Here is a 20,870-nt window from a genome sequence, read left to right as displayed (position 1 = left end):
GCGGGAGGGCCCGGCGCGGGGCGGGCGGCGGGTGTGATGGGAGGTAGGTAAACCTCCGAGTCCGCAGGGTCGCGTTTAACTGCATGAAGGAGGGGATATCGGCGTCCATGCTCGCTCCTTTGACCCCTTACTGGAGTGGGGTCTCGCGTCGTACGCACTTTGCGTGCGCCGTGTGGTTCCGCTAGTGACGCTGGTGGGGTACGCCGACGAGAGTCAGCACGCTCAAACGCTGGTTACAGCGCCGTGTTTAGGCCGCTAAGAGCGTTTTGGAGAAATCCTGGAGCCAAGACTAAGTCGCCGTGTGAGTCCGCTAATGGCTCCGGGATACTCCGGGGGGTCACCACTGTAAGGTGTCAAAGAAACGAGCAGGTAAAAGTTACTGCTATTACAGATCCAGGCAGCTTATATAGCGGCCGACTGACGCCGGCCCGCGAGAGACAATGGAATTGACTGTGACCTGAGGTCGAAACAATAAACAATAATATACAGTGAACGAGTACAAATTACAATACAAAACATACAGAGCTACAATATGGATACAGTCTTGATGCCTGTGAATGAAGAAACATGTGATACACAATGTGTGACATTTGTATAAACACGCATAAAGTAAAAATTATTAAAATGCGTGACCTGGCACGTTTTAGGCGTGACTAATTGAGCTTGAAGAAAATGGGAAGTCACCAAAAAAAAACAAGCTCAGCGGAGACTTAATTAATGGCGCCGCCGAAACACTATCCTGGCGCCGATGTGGTGACTTTACAAACTAGAGTGATAATACACGTGAACGTACAGAAAGCTTGAAGCTGTTAACAGCAGAGAGAGGAGGATGGATTCCATTTATTACCTGCTTAGTTTAAACGCTGTAATTGACTAAAATTAAAATGAGGTCTTAAGACCCCTAAGCAAGCCCCATCTATAAAGGAGGGAAAACTGGTGTATCTATGGAACCCAAGGTTTTGACGTATGAAGGGATTGTTGATCCATATTTCCCCTGTGAAAATAAAGCGTCAGTGTTAAATGCAATTAAAATAAAATGGCAGGAGAGAAAATATAGATATAAATGTTTTCTGATGACGATAGGGTGGGAAAAGGGCGCAGAGTTAGTATTTGGTATTTGGAGGGAGTGTGAAAGGAATTCACAGAAAAGGATGGATAGACAGACTAAAAGAAATGATGCAGAGAGAGGACCTCAATGCTGTTGGAGTTTTCTGCGCAAGGGGATAATTCACAATTCAATCATTTAAAAAAAAAGAAACCTATCACATGCAAAGTATAACGACGGAGGGAGCCGTTTTAAAGGATGATTGCTCTTATTACTACTACTACTACTCAATACTTGTCGCGTGTTGTCTACTGCCTTCCGTTATGTTTGTTGGTTTGAATATCAGCTAATTGTGATAAAACAGTGAAATATTTGGCTTGTCTTAGGTAATTGCATGCTCTGAAATACCGGCAAATGAATAATTTATAATATGTTGTATATTAAACGGTTCGAGATGTAGTCTAGCCCAAGGATATGTCATGTCGCCTCCTTGATGGGTATTTTGTCTAGTTATAAGAGACAATTATCTTTTAATTTTTTTAAAGTTTTAGGGTCATTTGGGTGATTTGGTGATTTACCATACCCGTATTTCTAATTTTAGCTCCGCACTGACTGTGTTACTTAGCCAGGGGCTCCACCCCTCGGTAGAACTATATAGTAGCTCCACGGCGGCGACTGCCTTCTAACTTAACTTTTTTCACAGTTTTTTTGGTTGCTAATTATGAACTTACCTTTAATTTTTGGTGCTCGAGTGTAATTAACCTGTAATTAACCCCTGAAATCCATCCAACAAGGGGTTTCCATACGCGATCTTCACAAGATGGAGCACAGCTACGTCTGTTTCGAACAGTTCATATCCCATCTGGCAAGCGCAATAACTTGTTAACGTATGGGTACCCCCCCCCCCGGGCCAGTACTAAACATGGCGAAGGGACATTCCATTTGGCCGACAGCAAACAGATGCACCGCCAGTATCAGAACCCCTAAAAGTGTAGAAAAAACCAGTTGAAAAGTTAAAAACAGGTGCGGAGCTAATATATAGAATTACCCACCCCTCAGACCCCCTGGTTAAGGAAACTCCACTTTATACCAAAAGTTCCCCTGGACTATAAAACTTCACATGCAAAAATATATTACGTTCTGAGGTTCATTCGAGCGACAAAAAATAACGGTAAATTCTTGAAAAGCACCCAAAATACTATAGAAAGACAGTTTCCAAGAGCTAATACTTGGTTATACCACCATACCCATCAGTTTATGGTAGTAATAATGCAGAATAGTTGTTCAAAGGTCATGGCATGGCGACTTAACATATCCTAGGGATACTTGTAGTTGAGGGAGTGAGGTCTACTGAGGCTAATGGAAAATGTTTTTAAGGTCATTTTAGGCCAGGCTCCCTACTCCTAGCTTTTAACACTACTTGAAGACAACTACCGTGACCTGGTTCCCACCAGTCGCCAACCAAAATATTTACTGACTTTTGTATGACTTTTGCTTGTGTTTATAATATTTACCGTCTGTATAATATTTACCGTCTAAGTGTTTACGATCATCCCCAAGGGGTTGGTACAGCCATGCTCAAATCTGACACAACATGATTCTTTTTGTATCTTCCAGAATCTCAGACTCAACATAACGTTGCCAAGCAGTTGTAAATTTTTTTTTCATTTCTAATGTCGTACATGTTGACAAGTTTGCGAATTCACAGCTAGCACTGTTTTCCTTATGGTTATATAAACATGATCCCTTTTATGCATTGGTATAATTTGTAATCTGTGTGATGTGAACAGATTTTTTTTTTACATTTCTTAGATCAAAGCACTGTGTGGTAAGGTTAGCGCTGCCGTCTATGCTCCTCAGGCTGGTCAACCTAACTGCCTCTGCAGCTTTATAACAGTAGACTTAATAAGCTCAAAAGCCATAACATTTTCAAAATAGGATTATAAATTACAAGTTTTCTTTGAATGTTGTTTCAGTCTGTGTTCAAGCTGTCTGTATGTTGCAAAATGATTTTAGGCATAAAAAAATAATCTGAGCCTTCTGAGATGTAATTTCTGGTACTGAAGAATTTATTTGTAGAGATTACCTGTTCTTTGAAGAATAAAAGATGATGACGATTTTAATTATACATATGGAGAAGATGGCTGTTAATCGAAATATCTATTAGTATTAATTTCAAGACCTGTGTAACACTTTTTTTAACTGGCTTGAAATATTATTTTCTTAAAAGTCCTTCTGCTCGCTTTTGGAATATAATTTATTCATTCGTAAGGTAGCCTGAAGTGCAGGAATGTGCGGATAACTTCATATGCTTTCTGGCCAGAAATTGTTAATATAGATGTGAATGCTAAATGTAAAGTAAAGAAATCTAACACACCCAGGCTTGGGAACAAAATCTTGCCTTGAACAAAAGAATAATTGCATAGGCAGATATTTGCTAGTAAGCCATAATTTTTTAAATGGCCAAGAAATATAACTTAAATACCTTTATTTTTATGAAAATCCAAATATTCCTCTAACAAAGATGAAATAAATGGTTTCAAGATAATTTCATTGTCGCTACACATTGTAGACGTATGTTACACCAGGTGGTTCATTCATTGGAAGCATTCTACTTATGTATTTACTTATTTACATTTTTTCAGTTTTAAGGCGTAAAAACAATCACATAGGATTATTTCAAATTTTATGGTTTCATTGGAAGCAATATTAATGTCATGACAAATTTTTTTGTTTTTTATTTAACATTTGAACTGAGGTTTGGTGATGTATTTTTTTTTTTTTGTCAAATGCATCAGCAATGAGTGAAGGAAAATTTTGAAAATGTTTCGTAACTGTTTTTCCAAAATTTGGCTACACTTTATATTTTCTTCCAGTTTTGAAATATATGACAGGTTTTTTAAATATATGACATATTTCACCATTATGAAACATATTATGGCCTTATTGTATGCAATAGTCATGTTTTCGCATTGAAATAGTAGATAAATATGGAGCATGTTAGGTTGCCAGTTAGTGAATTTTGAACAAAATCCTATGCAGTCATGTAGCATCAGTTTTGAGCATAGCTGTACTAAGCACCTTTTGCATGTAAATTGATAATTACCGAACCAGAGGGGCGCAGTAGTAGTCTTCAGTTTTACATAAGTTACCTACTCCTAGCTTTTAATCTTGGAGTATCCTTGCTTGACAGATGTGGTAAAACTGAAAAATGCTACCGTGTCTTTCTGGTTCAGTAACCCCATAGGAAGGTGATGCTGTCAGGGTGCACTGTAGGCATTACTAAAGGTTCTTTGCAGCATCCCTTTAGCCCCTAGCTTCAACCTCTTTCATTCCTTTTAATGTACCTCCATTCATATATTCTCTCTTCCATCTTGCTATCCACCCTCCTAACAGTTGTTTCATAGTGCATCTGCGAGGTTTTCCTCTTGTTACATCTTTCAAACCCACCTACTCTCAATTTCCCTTCCAGTGCTGAATGACAACATAGGTCCCAGTGCTTGGCCTTTGGCGTAAACTCCATATTCCATTCCATTCCATTCTGGTTCAGTAACTACCATTTTCTGTGCAATATGGCCACTGTGTATAGTTCCAGTAATTATCGTAAACATAAACATATAAAAGAACATAAACATATAAAAAACAAACATAAACATAAAAAAGACAGACTTAAACATAAAAAAGTCATAAACATAAAAAAGAAAAACATGAACAAAAAACAAAAAAATGGCAGCAAATATCCCAGTTAGCAACTGGCAGGAACCAGGCCACAGTATAATTCAAAAGTTTTATTGATAGATGCTTTGGTAGTGAAATCCTGCTGCTAGATTGGGTTAGCGGTATTTTGCTCCATTTCAGTATTTGCTCCATATCGTATTTTGGTGGAAGAAGAAGATTTTATAGAAAGTGCTTATAGTTGCTGTAGTGAACATGAGCAGGAGACTCATTCTTATAATACTGCTTGGTATTATTATTATTATTATTATTATTATTATTATTATTATTATTATTATTATTATTATTATTATTATTATTACATGTTAGAAATAAATACAAACATTTAATCAGTATCTTCTGTGGAGGGATTCTCTGCAAATAGGCAAGAGATATTATGCATATGTATACTCTATGAAATATGTGTCATAATTGTGAACTTGTATCGAAAATGTCTTTCATGTATATTCAACATGATGGTTTGCATTTTGTTCAATATTGAAGCAGTTTGAAAAGCTTTCTGGTTTTGTGCTATCTGCTGCTAGCCATAGATTGTATTTTCATAATGTAAGACCATTTCAGAGATTTTTTTATTGAGATGCAATACTTGACTAGCTTTTTAGGCCTTGGCAGAAGGTATGCAATTCAGGCAGTCCCCTTTCAACGTTATGTTATTTTAAACCAAACCTGAGCAAATATCTGTTTCTTTCCCCCTCTGCTGCTTCTTATTGCTAGTCACTTCTTGGGAGCAAATTCTTGACAGTGTTATCAAGGTCGAATACTCCACAATTTGAAGTGAAGCTGTTGTTCATACAATATTTCAAGAAAATACATAACATGACTCCCTCATTTTTTTTTACAATATACAGTATGTGTGTTTATGTTTGTGTATACTGTGTTTGTTTTTCATTTAAATATATAGTTAATATTTGAGTGTTTATCTTTGTTCATCTTTTTAGGTCTCCTTTTTAAGTACTGTATGTATACAGTATAGGAATCCTGTTATATCTGAGCTTTTAGGCTTGTTCCGTATACATTTCTGCTTATGTGGAATAATGATTGTAAATTCGAAAAATACAGTGTCTCCTGTTTACTAATAACATCATTGCCCTCCATAGGACGCAGTGGTGAAGTGACAAAATGGGGAAAAAATCAAAGAAACAAAAATCTGCTGCTGAAAATGCACTTCTCTCAACACCTTTAAAGTGCAATAAAGAATTTGAAGGACTCGTCAGTTTTGAAGAGTTATCAGCTTGCACTTTCATGAGGATGAATAAATATGGAAAAATTAAGAGAGAAATTTGGAAAGACGGGAAAATTATCAAAAAGGTAAGTTTTATCCTGACACATCAGTATAGATCGACTTGAAAAAAGGTTGTTTGAGTCTTTCAAAAATTTGTTTTCACATTGACTCGTTACTGAAATTCCCTGTAACACACTACTAAAGGATGTTTGCAGCATCCTTGCAGCCCCCCAAACTGCACTCCCTTGTTAGCCTTTACTTGACCTCCACTCTTGCTTCCTTTCTTCCATCTTGCTGTTCAACCACCCCAACTCCCTCTTTTAACTTTCTTAAGTGCCAATAGCTGAAAGTTCCCCATTGCTTGGCTTTATAGCATAATTTTCATAAATCAGTCAGTCAGTTCAAAAGACATATTCCCAACATGATTTAAGTGTAGGGGGCTGACTGACTTTGCTGTAGCACTGATGTCTTGCTCAGCTGTTGTTTTGTTTCATAGATCATTTTGGAAGCTAAAGTTTGGTTTTAATAGCAAAGACACTTGTTCTTTGAGCAATAGAGATTTACATGAACTTTATTGATGGAGATCCTTATAGGCTTCTACTAGTCACAAATTGGCTGGTCTGGTACATAGGGCAGGAGACTAAGATTCTATTGCAGTCCTTCCTACTCTGATTTTTGTGTCGTTCCAACCAAGGGGCATTCGAAATTGACAGTTGCCTGTTAGAGGTAGGCTAGTATGGTCTGTTGCATGTGGTGGTACTAAACTTTGATGTCCACATTCTATAGAATTTTGTAGAATTTTGAATGTTCATTTAATTTGGCAGCCACATAATTAACAGAGGTATTCTGCAAACTTATTTTAGATGGGTAATCATTGTTTTGTCATTTTATCACACTCATGAGCAATTTTATCATATCAGTATCATTTTTGGAATTAATCTTATCATCATTCAGCTTTCTAATTTCATTTTATATTCTCACAGAAGTGGAATTAGTCTTATCATCATTCAGTTTTCTAATTTCATTTTATATTCTCACAGAAGGATAAAAAAAAGGAGAAACAGAATGCTAATGAACATAAAATAAATAAGAATGCTGTGGCTGAGACCAAGGAAGTTGAAGAGACTGCTGTGGTCGAAAAAGTGGAATTGTCGTCAGACCTTCCAAAAAAGAAACGAAAGAAAAGGAAAAAGAAACAGGAAGCCGGGGGTCCAGCAAAGAAGGCCCGCTATGACGATGCCACTTTTCATGGAGCTAATCAGGCTGCCAAGGAAAATATGGACATGACAGAATGGGAGTCATTGTTTGTTCCTCCTGAAGTTGTTAAAGCGCTTTCCCAATTGGGTTTCTCAACCCCCACTGAAATCCAGGTATGTTAAATGAAAAGGAATACTTTTGTAGTGTGATTTTTAAGATTTTGCTATGCATTCAGTTGTTTGTTCCAAGTTGAAGTATTTTGGTCTTGCCTTCAAATTCATATACCCTTTCATTAAAAAAACCAAAAGTTCTGCCAGTTTTATATTTGCATATTTTAATCCGGTTTCTAGTATTAATATAACTACCAGCTTGATCTTGGTTACAGTTTTTGACACTTTATATTTATTATTTACAACTACAGTAAAGGATGCTGTAATAAATGAACGAATCTGGTTTCCTCCCAAAAACCCTACTGTTGACCAAATATGTTTATAGGACATTGTACTCAGTGTAATGTACAGAAGGCCAATTTTTTCCTTTACTTTTATATCAAGTGACCTTATGTCGAGATGTTTAGGGCACAGGAACTGCTGTTTTGGAACTTTGGTTAGGACATATTTTCAGTTATCTGAAATACTATAGTAAACTTTCAGTTTCTAGGTCTTCCATTTTTCATCCATTATTTACTGATTAGGGAATGCAAAATTAAAAAATTAAAAATGTACAGTATGTGAATAGCTTCAAGTCCACAATAATTATTAAGTCTAAATGATCTTACCTAAATTACTGTATCTGATTGCTATGTGCTGTAAGGTAATTATTTATTATTATTAAGTAGTTTAGCTAGGTGAATGAATCTTACGCTTGACTTTTACAGTTTGTTCTTAAATAAGGAGTAACATTTAAAGTTCCCTTGGCACAAATTAAGAGTCTGACAGCCAGGTGAGAAGAGACTGACACGAACAGATTAGCTGAAAAGGGAGAGGAGAAGAACGAGAAAATTCCATTATAAATATAGTCTTGTGTATGGGAAAGACCTTTTCATATAGCAGATTTTCATATATTCCAGAGACTCGTCTTACCGGCAGCTATTAAGGGCCGAATGGACATCATTGGTGCCGCAGAAACTGGAAGTGGCAAAACTTTAGCCTTTGGAATTCCCATCATTCATGGAATCCTTTATGATATGTTGAATGAGTCTAAACACAAGGAAGGTGGTGACGAAACGTCGTTAGAAGATGGCAAGGACATAGAAGATGCTGTTGATGGGGAAGATGATGCCAACGAGGACGTCGATGGAGATGCCGCAAATGGAGATGATGATGTTAATGACGTGAATGAATTGGGCGAAGAGGAGAACGTAGAAAGTGATGATGAAGAAGGTGTGCTTGCTCAGGAGGATTTGCAGGGTGCCATGGAAATTGGTTGTGCCTTTCCAGGGGACGAAAGTGATGCAGACAGCGATGGAAGTGAGAGAGAGTCCAACAATGAAGCCAACGACTTTGATAATGAAATTGGTTGTGTCAAAGTCATTGATAATGTTGAATTTGACTTTCTGAAAGAAGATAAGAGCAACACTGGAACGCAAACAGAGAAACCACTAAGAGCTCTAATTGTAACTCCAACTCGAGAATTAGCAGTCCAGGTCAGTCACTAACGCTTTGCTGTTCTCATTTAATAACATGGCTGTCATTGTAACTTGTTGGAATTAGCATTTTGTTTCATTGTGTAAATTGCTGTATCAGCGACATTACAGAATTAATTGTGCATTGTATTACAGGTAAAAAGTCACTTGGCATCAGTGCTAGTTCATACAGATATCAAAATAGCTGTTGTGATTGGTGGAGTAGCAAGTGAAAAACAGCAGAGGATACTGAACCGAGGTCCAGAGATTGTTGTCGGAACACCAGGAAGGTTGTGGGAATTGATTGAACAAGGCAACAAGCACCTTAGTCAGATAGAAAATATAAAGTAAGTTTTTGAGCTTCATGATAATATAAAATAGTTGTTCCGACACAAAATACAAACCCTCGGTCCTTTACATTAGGAGATACTTTCAGGCGTAGGCTGGAAAACGGCCGTTGAACTTCAACAAGGTGGTTAGGCAGTTACTGTCCGGGAGGCGGGAGCACCGCCTGCCCGGATGTAAACATTCCAATTTGCTTTCGGCCGTCGTAGCGCACGGACGTTGTTCTTCGCTCTCTGCCTGACTGCATTTTTTTCTTCATCATTCTTGGTGGGAATTTTCCTTTTTTCTTTTTTGTGTTATGGATAAATCATCTAAATCCTCCCATCCCCAGCGTGTATGTCCTGGGGTGGGAGGAAAAAAGTGTAATTCCTTTAGATCTAGAGTCGATGTGGACCCACACGCTCTCTGCACATCTTGCAGGGGGCGGGTGTGTTCACGCGACTCTACTTGTAATGAGTGTTGTTTGTGGTCCTCCGAGCAATGGGGCAAGTTCGAAGGGAGGAGATCTTACCGTCGTAAGCCTACCAAGGAGTCGTCCGAGGGAAATACGCCCCCGACGACCCCGTTGGTGGCCGATGTTTCGGGTTCGTTTCTACCTCCCAGCGAACTTCCTCTTCTTGCTCCCTCTCCCTCGGGTGAGGATTCCCCCTCCCCTTCCTCTTACGTTTCTTCGTTTGTGGAAGGGCACGGGGGAGAGTTGGACCGCGGCTTCATCTCGGAAGTCTCTTCCCGTTCGGGGAGTTTTCCCGCCGGAGCGGGTGGAGGCTTCTTCTATTAACCCGACTTTTGCTTCAGGTACCGGGCTCGATAGCCAGACGATGATACCAAGTTCACCTGGCTGCACCCGGGCCTACCTGGGCTCGGCTCTGGAGGGTTTGGCCCCATGGCCCCTCTCCAGTCACGACCCACACGGCAGCAACAGCCACTACCACGACTGTCACCTTCTCGCGGTTTGTCCAGATGCCGATTTCAGTTGCTTCGCATCTGGACACCCAGGTATCGGCGTCATCCGCGGGCCAGCACGCTGTTCCCCTGCCACCTGGCTTTCTGGCACCATTCGCGACTGGCCCCTCCTACATGGTGACGTCATCGCACCCGTATGTGACTGTTGCTGCCCCGTTGCTGAACATGGCCTGGCCTTTGATACGGTTCCTCGTCTGTCTCTCCAGCCCGGCCCTTCGTCTGCCTCAGTTTCCTTTCCAGCGACCTTGGCGCGGCCCGCACCAGATCTGCATGCGGGGAGGCGGCGCGCTGCATCCCTGGCCCCGCCCACGCCGGTTCCTGGCCGACACGCGGCTCTCGCTGCCCAGGCAATTGCTGGTCCGAGCTCCGCCGTCTCTGCCCGGGTTGCACCTTCTGCTGTTGTGGCCCCTCCCGCTGTTCCTGTTCCTGCTGTTCCTGAGTCCGCGTCTTCGCTTTCTTGGATTGGTGATCTGACTGCTTTCCTGAAGCAGATGGTGAAGAAGAAGAAGAAGAAGAGGTCTAGGAAGGTGTCGTCGTCGTCGTCTTCATCTTCGTCTTCATCGTCGTCGTCGTCTGCTGCTTCTTCCTCTTCCTCTTCCAAGGCTTCGCGGCCGAAGAAGAAGAAGTCTGTCTCTCCCCCCCCTAAGAAACCTCGTACTGAGATTTCTAAGGGTCTGTCTCCTTCCACACAGAAGGCAGTGGGTTCTCTCGTTGGTTCTTCCCGATCTTCGGATCAGGGAACCGCTGTTCGGCCTCCGGGCCAGGGGCAGCGGGAACCAAGGTGTGCAGACCAAGGTCGGCACTCTCCCGCTGCGCCTAAGAAACCTCCTGCTTCTAAGGCCAGCGAGACCGCGTCGGACTCGTTCGCGAGTTGCTCCAGTACCCGGGTCTCCAAGGAGACCAGGATACCCCAGTCTGTTACGGTGGACACTTCTCGCCGTACAGACCAGGGCGTGGGGACGAGAGAAAGAGCCGGGCATGCAGGTGCCTTCTCTTCCTGCTGGCACTCCATCCAGTGCCAGGTCAGGTTCCCGGGATAATGCTTCAGCCCCGAGGGGCCGAGTGCATGGAGAAACAGGGAAGAAGTCCCCTGCTCAGTCTTCCCGAGAGGCTTCGGCCTCGAAGAAGTCTGGGGCGCGTCTAGAGGACAGCGCAAGCTCGCGCCAGCCAGCCGCGCGTTCGACTCCTCCCAGTCCCAGGCCGCGCCCACGCGGCCAGACTGGCTCAGGGGAGGCGAATGCGCGGCTCGGCTCGCGAGCCGCTCCGCTCTCCTCGGGAGACCGTTTCACCTGGGATGAAACGTTCTCCTCGACCTGAGGGCCCGTCATCACCGCGGGTTGGTGACCGCCCTCGGCCTGCTGCCTCTACTGGTTCTGCCAGTAAGGGCAGTGGGAGCGCCCGATCTTCCTCCCCTGTCCCCTCCGCTCCTTCGGTCTCCTCCAAAGGGCGTGAGTCGGAGAGGAGGAACTCTGGGAGTGTTCTCCTCAGAGTTCAACTGCATGGGGTATGTTCCTGGCTCGGTCCTTGGCTCGACCAGGTCCTATGCCGTGTAGTTCAGGAAGATCCTCAGGGGTCTGCCGAGGTTCTCCCTCCTGCGGGAGAGTAGTTCGGGGAGGACCGCACCCTGGAAGGACTTGAAGGTCCTCTGCCTCAGGATGCGGACACCCCGAAATACAGAGGACTTTTCGGAGGTTATAGCGCTGATTCGTCGGCACAATGACCTCGGGGAAGGGACCACGGCCGTCTGTGGATTGTCCTCGCGCCTCGAATCCTTCTGGGGTCCTAAGAAGGAACCCAAGGCTTCGGTGGGGCTGCCGTGGTCCACGCTTGCCGAGGGGGTACTCGATCAGGTGAACGGTCTTGTGTCTGGGCAAGACAGTTCCCTTCGATCGAGCCGCTCGGAGAAGCTTCTTCCTCCCCCTCTACCTCGTCAGAAGCGCTTTTACTCTCCAATAGAAGGAGCGTTGCTGACTAAACAGGTTGACCCGGACCTGACTCGTCTGGATCCGGGTCTTTCGTTGCAGCAATTGTCGGCAGAGAATGTTTCTCCCAGCAAGAAGCTGCAACCCTGGAAGCCACCGCCATGGCGGCCTTTCAGGCAGTCTCCTGGCTCGATCTGTGGTCCTTCACAGTATCGAAGGTAGCCGCTTCCTCAGGCGCTATCGTACCTGGGGAGGACTCTGCTTTTGGGAGACTGTGCCAGTCTGGAGGTAGGGCTATTTCCTACCTTGCCCACCAGACTGCAAACCTGTGGGCAAACTTGGTGTTAAAGCGAAGAGACGCCGTTCTCTCTCGCTTTGCCAAGTCTGTAGGTCCCGAGTCGGCAATCGCTCTGCGGAATGGACCGTTGCTGGGTTCCTCCTCTCTCTTCCCTAGAGAGTTGGTGGATGCCGCGGTAGACAAACGCCCGTGCCGATGAGAACGACCGGCTTGTCCACCAGGCAGTGGTTAAGACCTCCGGTCTTCTCGTTCCACTGCAGCCAGGTCTTGGGCCAGGCTGGCCCTTCCTCGGCCCCTAAGAAGTCCCAGTCTTGAAGGGGTCCCGAGGAAACACCCAGCCTTCTTCTTCCTCGAAAAGGGGGTTACTCCGTCCTTTTCAGCCCCCTTTCCAATCCGGTAGAGGGGCAAGGGTAAGAAGAAGAAGGGGGAAACGCTAGGGGGCGTTCCCCCCAGAAGCTGCCAAAGGTGGGGTGCCTGTCGAGCCATTGGGCAACGTGGCAGCGACATGGAGCCGAGACCTGGATAGTGGATGTTCTTCGGGAGGGATATCTCCTACCCTTCAGTCTCGGCCTCCCCTCACCTACACTCCGGTCCATCTCCAAACTTATCTTTCAGGTTCGTTGAAGGACATCGCACTACAGCAAGAAGTGCAAGCCATGCTGAGCAAGAATGCTGTAGAAGTCGTGTCGGACCAGTCTCCAGGCTTTACAGCCGGATCTTTCTCGTAGAGAAGGCATCAGGGGGATGGAGACCAGTCATAGACCTCTCTCCTTTGAACCGTTTCCTTCGCCAGACTCGGTTCACGATGGAAACAGCACGATCGGTGCTGGCCTCCATCAGGGAGAACGACTTCATGCTTACGGTGGACTTGAAGGATGCGTATTTTCAAATACCCATCCATCCGTCCTCGCGCAAGTACCTCCGCTTCGTCCTCGGGGAGTCGGTCTTCCAATTCAGGGCACTTTGTTTCGGGCTCTCGACCGCTCCCCAGGTGTTCACGAGAGTGTTCTCTCTCGTGTCAGCTTGGGCCCACTCGCACGGGATACGTCTTCTGAGGTATCTCGACGACTGGCTAGTCCTGGCGAGCTCTCGCTCGCAGTTGCTACAGGACAGGGATCGTCTCCTCGAGTTTTGCCGGGATCTAGGGGATCGTGGTAAATCTGGAGAAGTCAGATCTCACCCCCAAGCAGAGGACGAAATACCTGGGCATGCTGATAGACACGGTGGCAGCAAAAGTCTTTCCCTCGGACTCTCGTATCAGCAAGTTCAAGGAGGCAGCACAGTTGTTCCTGTCTCGACAGGAGCAACAAGCTCGGCAATGGCAAGTCGTCATCGGTCACCTGTCGTCATTAGAAAAGCTAGTTCCTCACGGGCGTCTTCACTTGCGGTCTCTCCAGTGGAGACTAAAGGAGCTCTGGTCCCAGTCCCGAGACCCCCAGTCCTTCCTCATTCCTCTTTCCGAGGAAGTGAGAAAGGACCTCCACTGGTGGTTGGACGACAGGAACCTCTTAATAGGAGTATCCCTGCATACTCCCCCTCCGGACATGCTTCTGTTTTCGGACGCATCGACCGAGGGATGGGGCGCACACCTGGAGGAGTTGCTGACTTCGGGAGTGTGGCACCGAGACGACAAGCACCTTCACATCAATATTCTGGAGCTCAAGGCGGCCTTCCTGGCTCTCCAGGAGTTCCAGGATCAGTGATGGGACACTCCGTGGTGTTGATGAGCGACAATACCACGGTAGTGGCATATGTCAACAAGCAGGGGGGACTGGTGTCCCATCAGCTTCATCAGTTGGCAATGCAGGTGCACGAGTGGGCAGTAGCTCACTCGGTAGAGCTGTCAGCCAGATACATTCCAGGCAAGAGGAATGTAGTGGCGGACAAGCTCAGCCGCCAGAGCCAGGTGGTAGGGACCGAATGGTCCCTCCATCAGGAAGTAGCGGAAAGGCTGTTCGACCTGTGGGGGCGTCCAGTGATAGATCTGTTCGCCACCCGGCACAACAGAAAACTTCAGGTCTTCTGTTCGGTCGTGCCGGACCCATGGGCCGCTGCGGAGGACGCTTTCCAACATCCGTGGGACAACCTCGACACACGCACGCCTTTCCTCCATTCTGTCTGATTCGCCGGGTAATCAGCCGAGTGATGATCACCCCGAATCTCAGAATGACTCTGGTGGCACCCAAATGGCCACAGGCCAATTGGTACCCGGACCTGCTAGCTCTCCTCTCCGAGGCACCGAGAGAGATTCCCCCCTGGCCCAACCTTCTGCGTCAACCTCACGCACAGCGGTTCCACCTGGCAGTGCATTCCCTGTGTCTTTCACGGCTGGAGGTTATCCACCATCTCTTGCGAGCGAGAGGCTTTTCACGCCGGCGCAGCAACAGAGATGGCAGGATACCTCAGAAGATCCTCCGCAGCGGTATACCAGGGAAAGTGGTCCGTCTTCTGTGGTTGGTGTCGTCGAAGGGGTATCTCTCCGGTCAGAGCTACTGTTCAGCAGGTCGCGGACTTCCTCGTCTTCCTTTCGCCGAGAGAAGCTTCTCTCCATTTCAGCAGTAAAGGCTACCGCGCCGCACTCGGCCTAGTCTTGCGGCTGAAAGGAGTAGACATCTCTTCCTCTTTCGAGATTTCTCTACTCATGAGAAGCTTGAACGGTCTTGCCCACCGAGGGACCTCAGGCCCCCTGCGTGGGATGTGACTCATTCTAAGGAGCCTTACTCAGGCACCATACGAGCCTTTACAAGAGGAGTCAGACAGGGAGCTGACCCTCAAGACCGTTTTCTTGCTTGCCCTGGCATTGGCGAAGAGAGTTGGCGAACTTCATGGACTTTCCTTTGATGTAAAACACTCAAGGGGATGGGGATCAGTTACGCTCGATTTCATCCCGGATTTTGTAGCGAAGACTCAGAATCCTTCGGTCCCTGACGCACGGTTCGAGTCCTTCACGATCCCCTCCCTAGAGGACTTCGTAGATAATGATCCAGACGAGATGCTACTGTGTCCTGTTAGGGTGCTGCGGCGCTATCTGAAGAAGACTCGGCACCTCCGGCCTGAGTGTCGACGACTCTTCGTTAGCACCGGCTCGACCAAGAAAGAAGTGTCCAAGAACACCATCTCTTTTTGGCTTCGTGAGACAATAAGGAGAGCGTACTCTGCTGCAGGAGAAGAGCGACACGTGCAGCCGTCCGAGAGCTCACGAGGTCCGCAGCATTGGTCCATCCTCGCATTCGGAAGAATATGTCGGTACCACAGGTACTGAAGGCAGGTGTGTGGTCCCGACAGACTACCTTCACTTCCTTCTACCTCCGGGATGTTGCACATAAGTCCTTGGACACTTTTTCCTTGGGTCCTGTGGTGGCTGCTCAACAAGTTGTGTAGCTTATCCAGCTCCCCTAACGGGACAGGTTGCATCTCGCCTATGTTGTACGGTATGGATTGGGAGATGTTTGTTGAGTGACTGGCCTCTTTTCCTTCTCCCTATCCTAAGCTCTCTTCCCACGGGCAGGAGCGGACGTGCCGTTACAAGCTGGACCGGGCGATCGAGGCAGGTAAGCACATAACGTGAGCTTCCGTTCTATTTCCTTTCAGGTTATAGAAGCAACCCCACTCCTTTCTCTTGCAAGGGAGGAAGGAGTAAATGACTTTGAGACAAACCCAATGCTTGTATTTGCCTTATTGTCATCCGACGTCATTTCTTCCTAGCCTACTTCGCATGAACTGACGTTTCCCTCTTTCATGCAAAGGGTCCCACAAGTCTGACATAGATCTTGCGTTTCTTACAACCCGATCTTTTGTCAGAGGTGATTTTTTCCTTCCTCGCTCTTACGACCAGGAAGGGAAGACAAGGTGGTGAACTCCAGTCAGTTCAGAGAGACTTTTTCAGATTCCTCCCTCCAATCAGTAAGTCTCCTAATGTAAAGGACCGAGGGTTTGTATTTTGTGTCGGAACAAATAACAATTTTTGAAAGTAAATTGTATTTTTCCTAACTATACAAAACCTGAGGTCCTTTACAGTTATGCCCACCTCATGCCACCCCTCAATCTGTACATGGGCCGAAAGGCAAATTGGAATGTTTACATCCGGGCAGGCGGTGCTCCCGCCTCCCGGACAGTAACTGCCTAACCACCTTGTTGAAGTTCAACGGCCGTTTTCCAGCCTACGCCTGAAAGTATCTCCTAATGTAAAGGACCTCGGGTTTGTATAGTTAGGAAAAATACAATTTACTTTCAAAAATTGTTATTTTGTTGATACTGTATTAAATCACATTTCTGCACTGTACTTGGGTTTGTTACATTTTTTAATAGTGGGGCAATCATTGGAGTAAGTCGAAGTAAAAGATGATAAGTGAAGAGGCCAGATTGAAATAGAAGCAAGCGGTTAGTCACTGGCAGAAGGAAAGTTGCCAAGAACCTCTTCTGCTGACTGCATTATTTCCCACTGTATGTGGTACCCCCTTCAGGGCATTTTAATATTTAGTACTTCTTTTTTTTTTTTTTTTTTTTTTTTTTTTTTCAAGATATTTTGTTTGCATTTTTTACCAGTGAAAATATGTTTTGTAAATGCAACTTACCCGTCAGATATATACTTAGCTATAGTCTCCGGCGTTCACAGAATTTCAAAACAAGGGCACACGCACAGGTAGGTCAGGTGATCTACCATACCGCCCGCTGGGTGGCGGGAATATAGGAACCATTCATTTTCTAATCAGATTTTCTCTGTCGCTGGTTCCGGCAACATCTGTTGTTGGTTCCTCCTGCTTTGATTTTCGTTTCTCGCTTGCTGAGGATCTGTTTGGCCTGATTTTGGTGACGTATTGGATCTTTGGTTTGCTACTTTATTGTGGACTGTTTTTGGATTTGCTTTTTGGATTGTTCATTAAGATGTCTGATGTTAATGTTTAGCCTGTGTTCCGTGTGTGTGCTGGCAAGAGTGTAAGGTGAGGTTTGAAAGCTATGACCCTCACACACTATGTATGAGGTGTAGGGGGAATGATTGTTCTTGGACAATAGGTGCAAGGAGTGTGAGAAATTGTCTGATCAAGAATGGAAGGTTTTGACTTCTTATTTGAAGAAGCTTGAAAAGGATAGAGTTAGGAAGGCTTCCTCCAGAAGCTCGAGTAGGTCTCGCTCTGCTGAGCACAGTAGAGATTAACACAGTAGACTCTCCTAATCCTTTGGTTTCAGCCCCTTCTCCCTTCATCGAACCTGTGGATTCGTCCTCTGAAATGGCTGCGATGAAAGCGGAACTTTCAGTATGAAATCGCAACTGCGTGCGATGAAGGAAGGTAAGAGTGACAGTGATATGTGCAGTGTCCCCAGTGTTGTGGAGGGGGCGTCTGATCGGCTCCGCATTGCTCCTAGGCCTAGACCTCTTCCAAACTCCCAGGACCAGTGGAGGAGGAATGTGAAATTCAGGGAGGATGTAGAGCATCCCCAACGATCAGGCGTCCCTTCGGCAGATCCTGTAGTTGCGTCCCAGGCTGCCTTGGATCGCCATAGAAAAGGCATCCTGAAGAAGTGTTTTTGTACATGCAACTTACCCGTCAGATACATACTTAGCTATAGTCTCCGACGTTCCCGACAGAATTTCAAAACTCGCGGCACACGCACAGGTAGGTCAGGTGATCTACCATACCCGCCGCTGGGTGGCGGGAATAGGAACCATTCCCGTTTTCTAATCAGATTTTCTCTGTCGCTGGTTCCGGCAACATCTGTTGTTGGTTCCTCCCGCTTTGATTTTCGTTTCTCGCTTGCTGAGGATCTGTTTTGGCCTGATTTTGGTGACGTATTGGATCTTTGGTTTGGCATACGCTATTGTGGACTGTTTTTTGGATTTGCTTTTTGGATTGTTCATTAAGATGTCTGATGTTAATGTTTCGCCTGTGTTCCGTGTGTGTGCTAAGCAAGAGTGTAAGGTGAGGTTGCCGAAAGCTTCGGTAGACCCTCACACTGTATGTATGAGGTGTAGGGGGAATGATTGTTCTTCGGACAATAGGTGCAAGGAGTGTGAGAAATTGTCTGATCAAGAATGGAAGGTTTTGACTTCTTATTTGAAGAAGCTTGAAAAGGATAGAGTTAGGAAGGCTTCCTCCAGAAGCTCGAGTAGGTCTCGCTCTGCTGAGCACGAAGTAGAGATTAACACAGTAGACTCTCCTAATCCTTTGGTTTCAGCCCCTTCTCCCTTCATCGAACCTGTGGATTCGTCCTCTGAAATGGCTGCGATGAAAGCGGAACTTCTTCGTATGAAATCGCAACTGCGTGCGATGAAGGAAGGTAAGAGTGACAATGATATGTGCAGTGTCCCCAGTGTTGTGGAGGGGGCGTCTGATCGGCTCCGCATTGCTCCTAGGCCTAGACCTCTTCCAAACTCCCAGGACCAGTGGAGGAGGAATGTCGAAAGCCGCAGGGAGGATGTAGAGCATCCCCAACGATCAGGCGTCCCGCCGGCAGATCCTGTAGTTGCGTCCCAGGCTGCCTTGGATCGCCATAGAAAAGGCATCCTGAAGAAGTGTTTCTCGTCGTCTGACGCGTCTTCTCCGAGGCATGGTTGGAGTTCGGCTGAGGAGTCGCGCCCTCTGAAGAGATCCTGGAAGGCTCCTAGAGTAGAGCTTTTGGACTCGAGCCCTGAGCGCTTCCCGGAGGATTCTCCTATAGTCAGGAAGAGAGCTCGTAGATCCCCCTCCTCCTCTCCAACAGGAGTTAAGGATTCGACGAAGAAGATTTTGATCGGCCTCCAGGAGCAGTTATTGGCACTTGTTGGATCTCTTGCAAAGGATACCTCGTCTCGTAGGAAGGATGACTTTCTTCCTGTTAAGAGTTCCAGGAAGCTCTCTTCTTCAACTCGTCGCTCTTCTCCTGCCAAGCTTCCTTCTACCAGCAAGTTTTCTTCGTCTCTCAGACGCTCTTCGCCGAGCAGGCGCCCGTCTCCCAGCAGGCGCACTTCTTCCAGGCGCTCGTCATCGGAGGGAAGCGCCTCTCCTTCCAGGCGCACTTCGCCTCGCAGTACTTCTCCTTTGGACAGGCGCTCGTCGTCTTCCAAGCTCCCTCCTTCTGGCAGACACCGCTCTCCTGCCAAGCGCCCTCGCTTTAAGGCCTCCTCTCCTGGAAGGCTCTCATCAGTGGACAGGACCCCCTCTCCTGTCAGGCGCCCGTCCGGTGTCAGGTGCCATTCTCCTGGTAGGCGCTCTTTGTTGGACAGGAGTGCTTCTCCATCCAGGCTCGCTTCTCCTGATAGGCGCTCTTCTTCTTTTAAGCCTTCCTCTCCGCCTGCTGCTTTGGAGGAAGTATCAGAGGAGGAATCTCCTAAGGACGCTGGAGTTTCGGATTACAAACGGTTGGCTTCGGTTCTGATTCAGGAGTTTGGAGATTCTCTTTGTCATGCTGCCCCTCCTTCTCCGGGATCTTTGTGGGACAGCACCAAGTCAGCTAGACCCTCTTCGTTCGTCAAGATGCGCCCTACGATTTCGATGAGGAAAGCCTTTAAAGGAGTCGGAGAATGGATGCAATCTAAGAAGGATGCAAGCAAGACGGTTTTCTCTTTCCCCCCTTTGAAACTTTTGGGAAAGTCAGGAATGTGGTATGAGACCAAGGAGCCTATGGGGTTGGGGCTCCCCACATCAGCTGACGCAGATTTTTCTAATCTGGTAGACTCCTCCAGGAGACTTTCTCTTTCTTCAGCGAAGGCGACTTGGGGAATGAGCGAAATGGACCATCTCCTCAAGGGTCTTTTTAGAGTTGTGGAGGTATTCAACTTTATGGATTGGTCTCTTGGAGCTTTGGCCAACAGGACTCGGCACTCTGAATTCCTGTGTATGGATGACTTCGTGAGTGTTTTGTCTTGTTTGGACAAAGCAGTGAGGGACGGTTCCGCGGAAGTCGCTGCCTTATTCGGAGCTGGTATACTCAAGAAGAGGTCAGTATTCAGCTCTTTCCTCACGAAGTCTGTGTCTCCTCTTCAGAGATCCTCTCTTCTGTTTGCTCCTCTTTCTCCCCACCTTTTTCCTCAAAATTTGGTGAAGGAGATTTCTCGCTCTTTATCTGAAAAGGCGACACAGGATCTTTTGGCCCAGTCATCGAAGAGGATCAGACCTGCTGTCCCTTTCGCCAAGAAGGAGAAGGCTCCCTTTCAGGAGCCCTTTCGAGGTGGTCCTTCGTCTAGATCCTCCTTCAGAAGCAAAAGACCCAAGAGAAGAGGAAGGTCTTCCTCTCGTCCGATCAAAAGGACCAAGTGAGGAACGAGTACTCCAGACGACAGTGGGTGCCAGACTGTTACAATTCGCCAAGGTCTGGGCACAGAGAGGGGCGGACGACTGGTCCCTCTCCATTCTAAGAAGAGGCTACCTTATCCCCTTCAGGGAAAGTCCTCCTTTAACATCAACTCCCAGGGAGTTATCCGCCAGCTACAGGGATCCCGTCAAGAACCAGGCTCTTCTTCTAGCAGTAGAACAGATGCTAGAAAAGGAAGCAATAGAACCGGTTCAAGACCTCCATTCCCCGGGGTTTTACAATCGTCTTTT

General features: G+C 46.2%; 1 protein-coding gene across 1 annotated transcript in view; it reads left to right on the top strand.

Annotated features, from left to right (window-relative positions):
* Positions 1-1,305: 1,305 nt before the first annotated feature.
* The window catches only part of LOC136829879 (ATP-dependent RNA helicase DDX24-like), a 28,912-nt gene continuing 9,347 nt past the window's right edge, over positions 1,306-20,870 (top strand). The window contains exons 1-5 of the mRNA XM_067088947.1: positions 1,306-1,431; positions 5,878-6,088; positions 7,043-7,372; positions 8,269-8,844; positions 8,980-9,170. Coding sequence (XP_066945048.1) covers positions 5,900-6,088; positions 7,043-7,372; positions 8,269-8,844; positions 8,980-9,170 — 1,286 coding nt within the window. The 5' untranslated portion in view covers positions 1,306-1,431; positions 5,878-5,899. The remainder of the gene's footprint in view (positions 1,432-5,877; positions 6,089-7,042; positions 7,373-8,268; positions 8,845-8,979; positions 9,171-20,870) is intronic.

Source organism: Macrobrachium rosenbergii, chromosome 45 (assembly GCF_040412425.1).
Source record: "Macrobrachium rosenbergii isolate ZJJX-2024 chromosome 45, ASM4041242v1, whole genome shotgun sequence".
Lineage (NCBI taxonomy): Eukaryota > Metazoa > Arthropoda > Malacostraca > Decapoda > Palaemonidae > Macrobrachium > Macrobrachium rosenbergii.
This window is presented reverse-complemented; position numbering and strand designations above follow the sequence as displayed.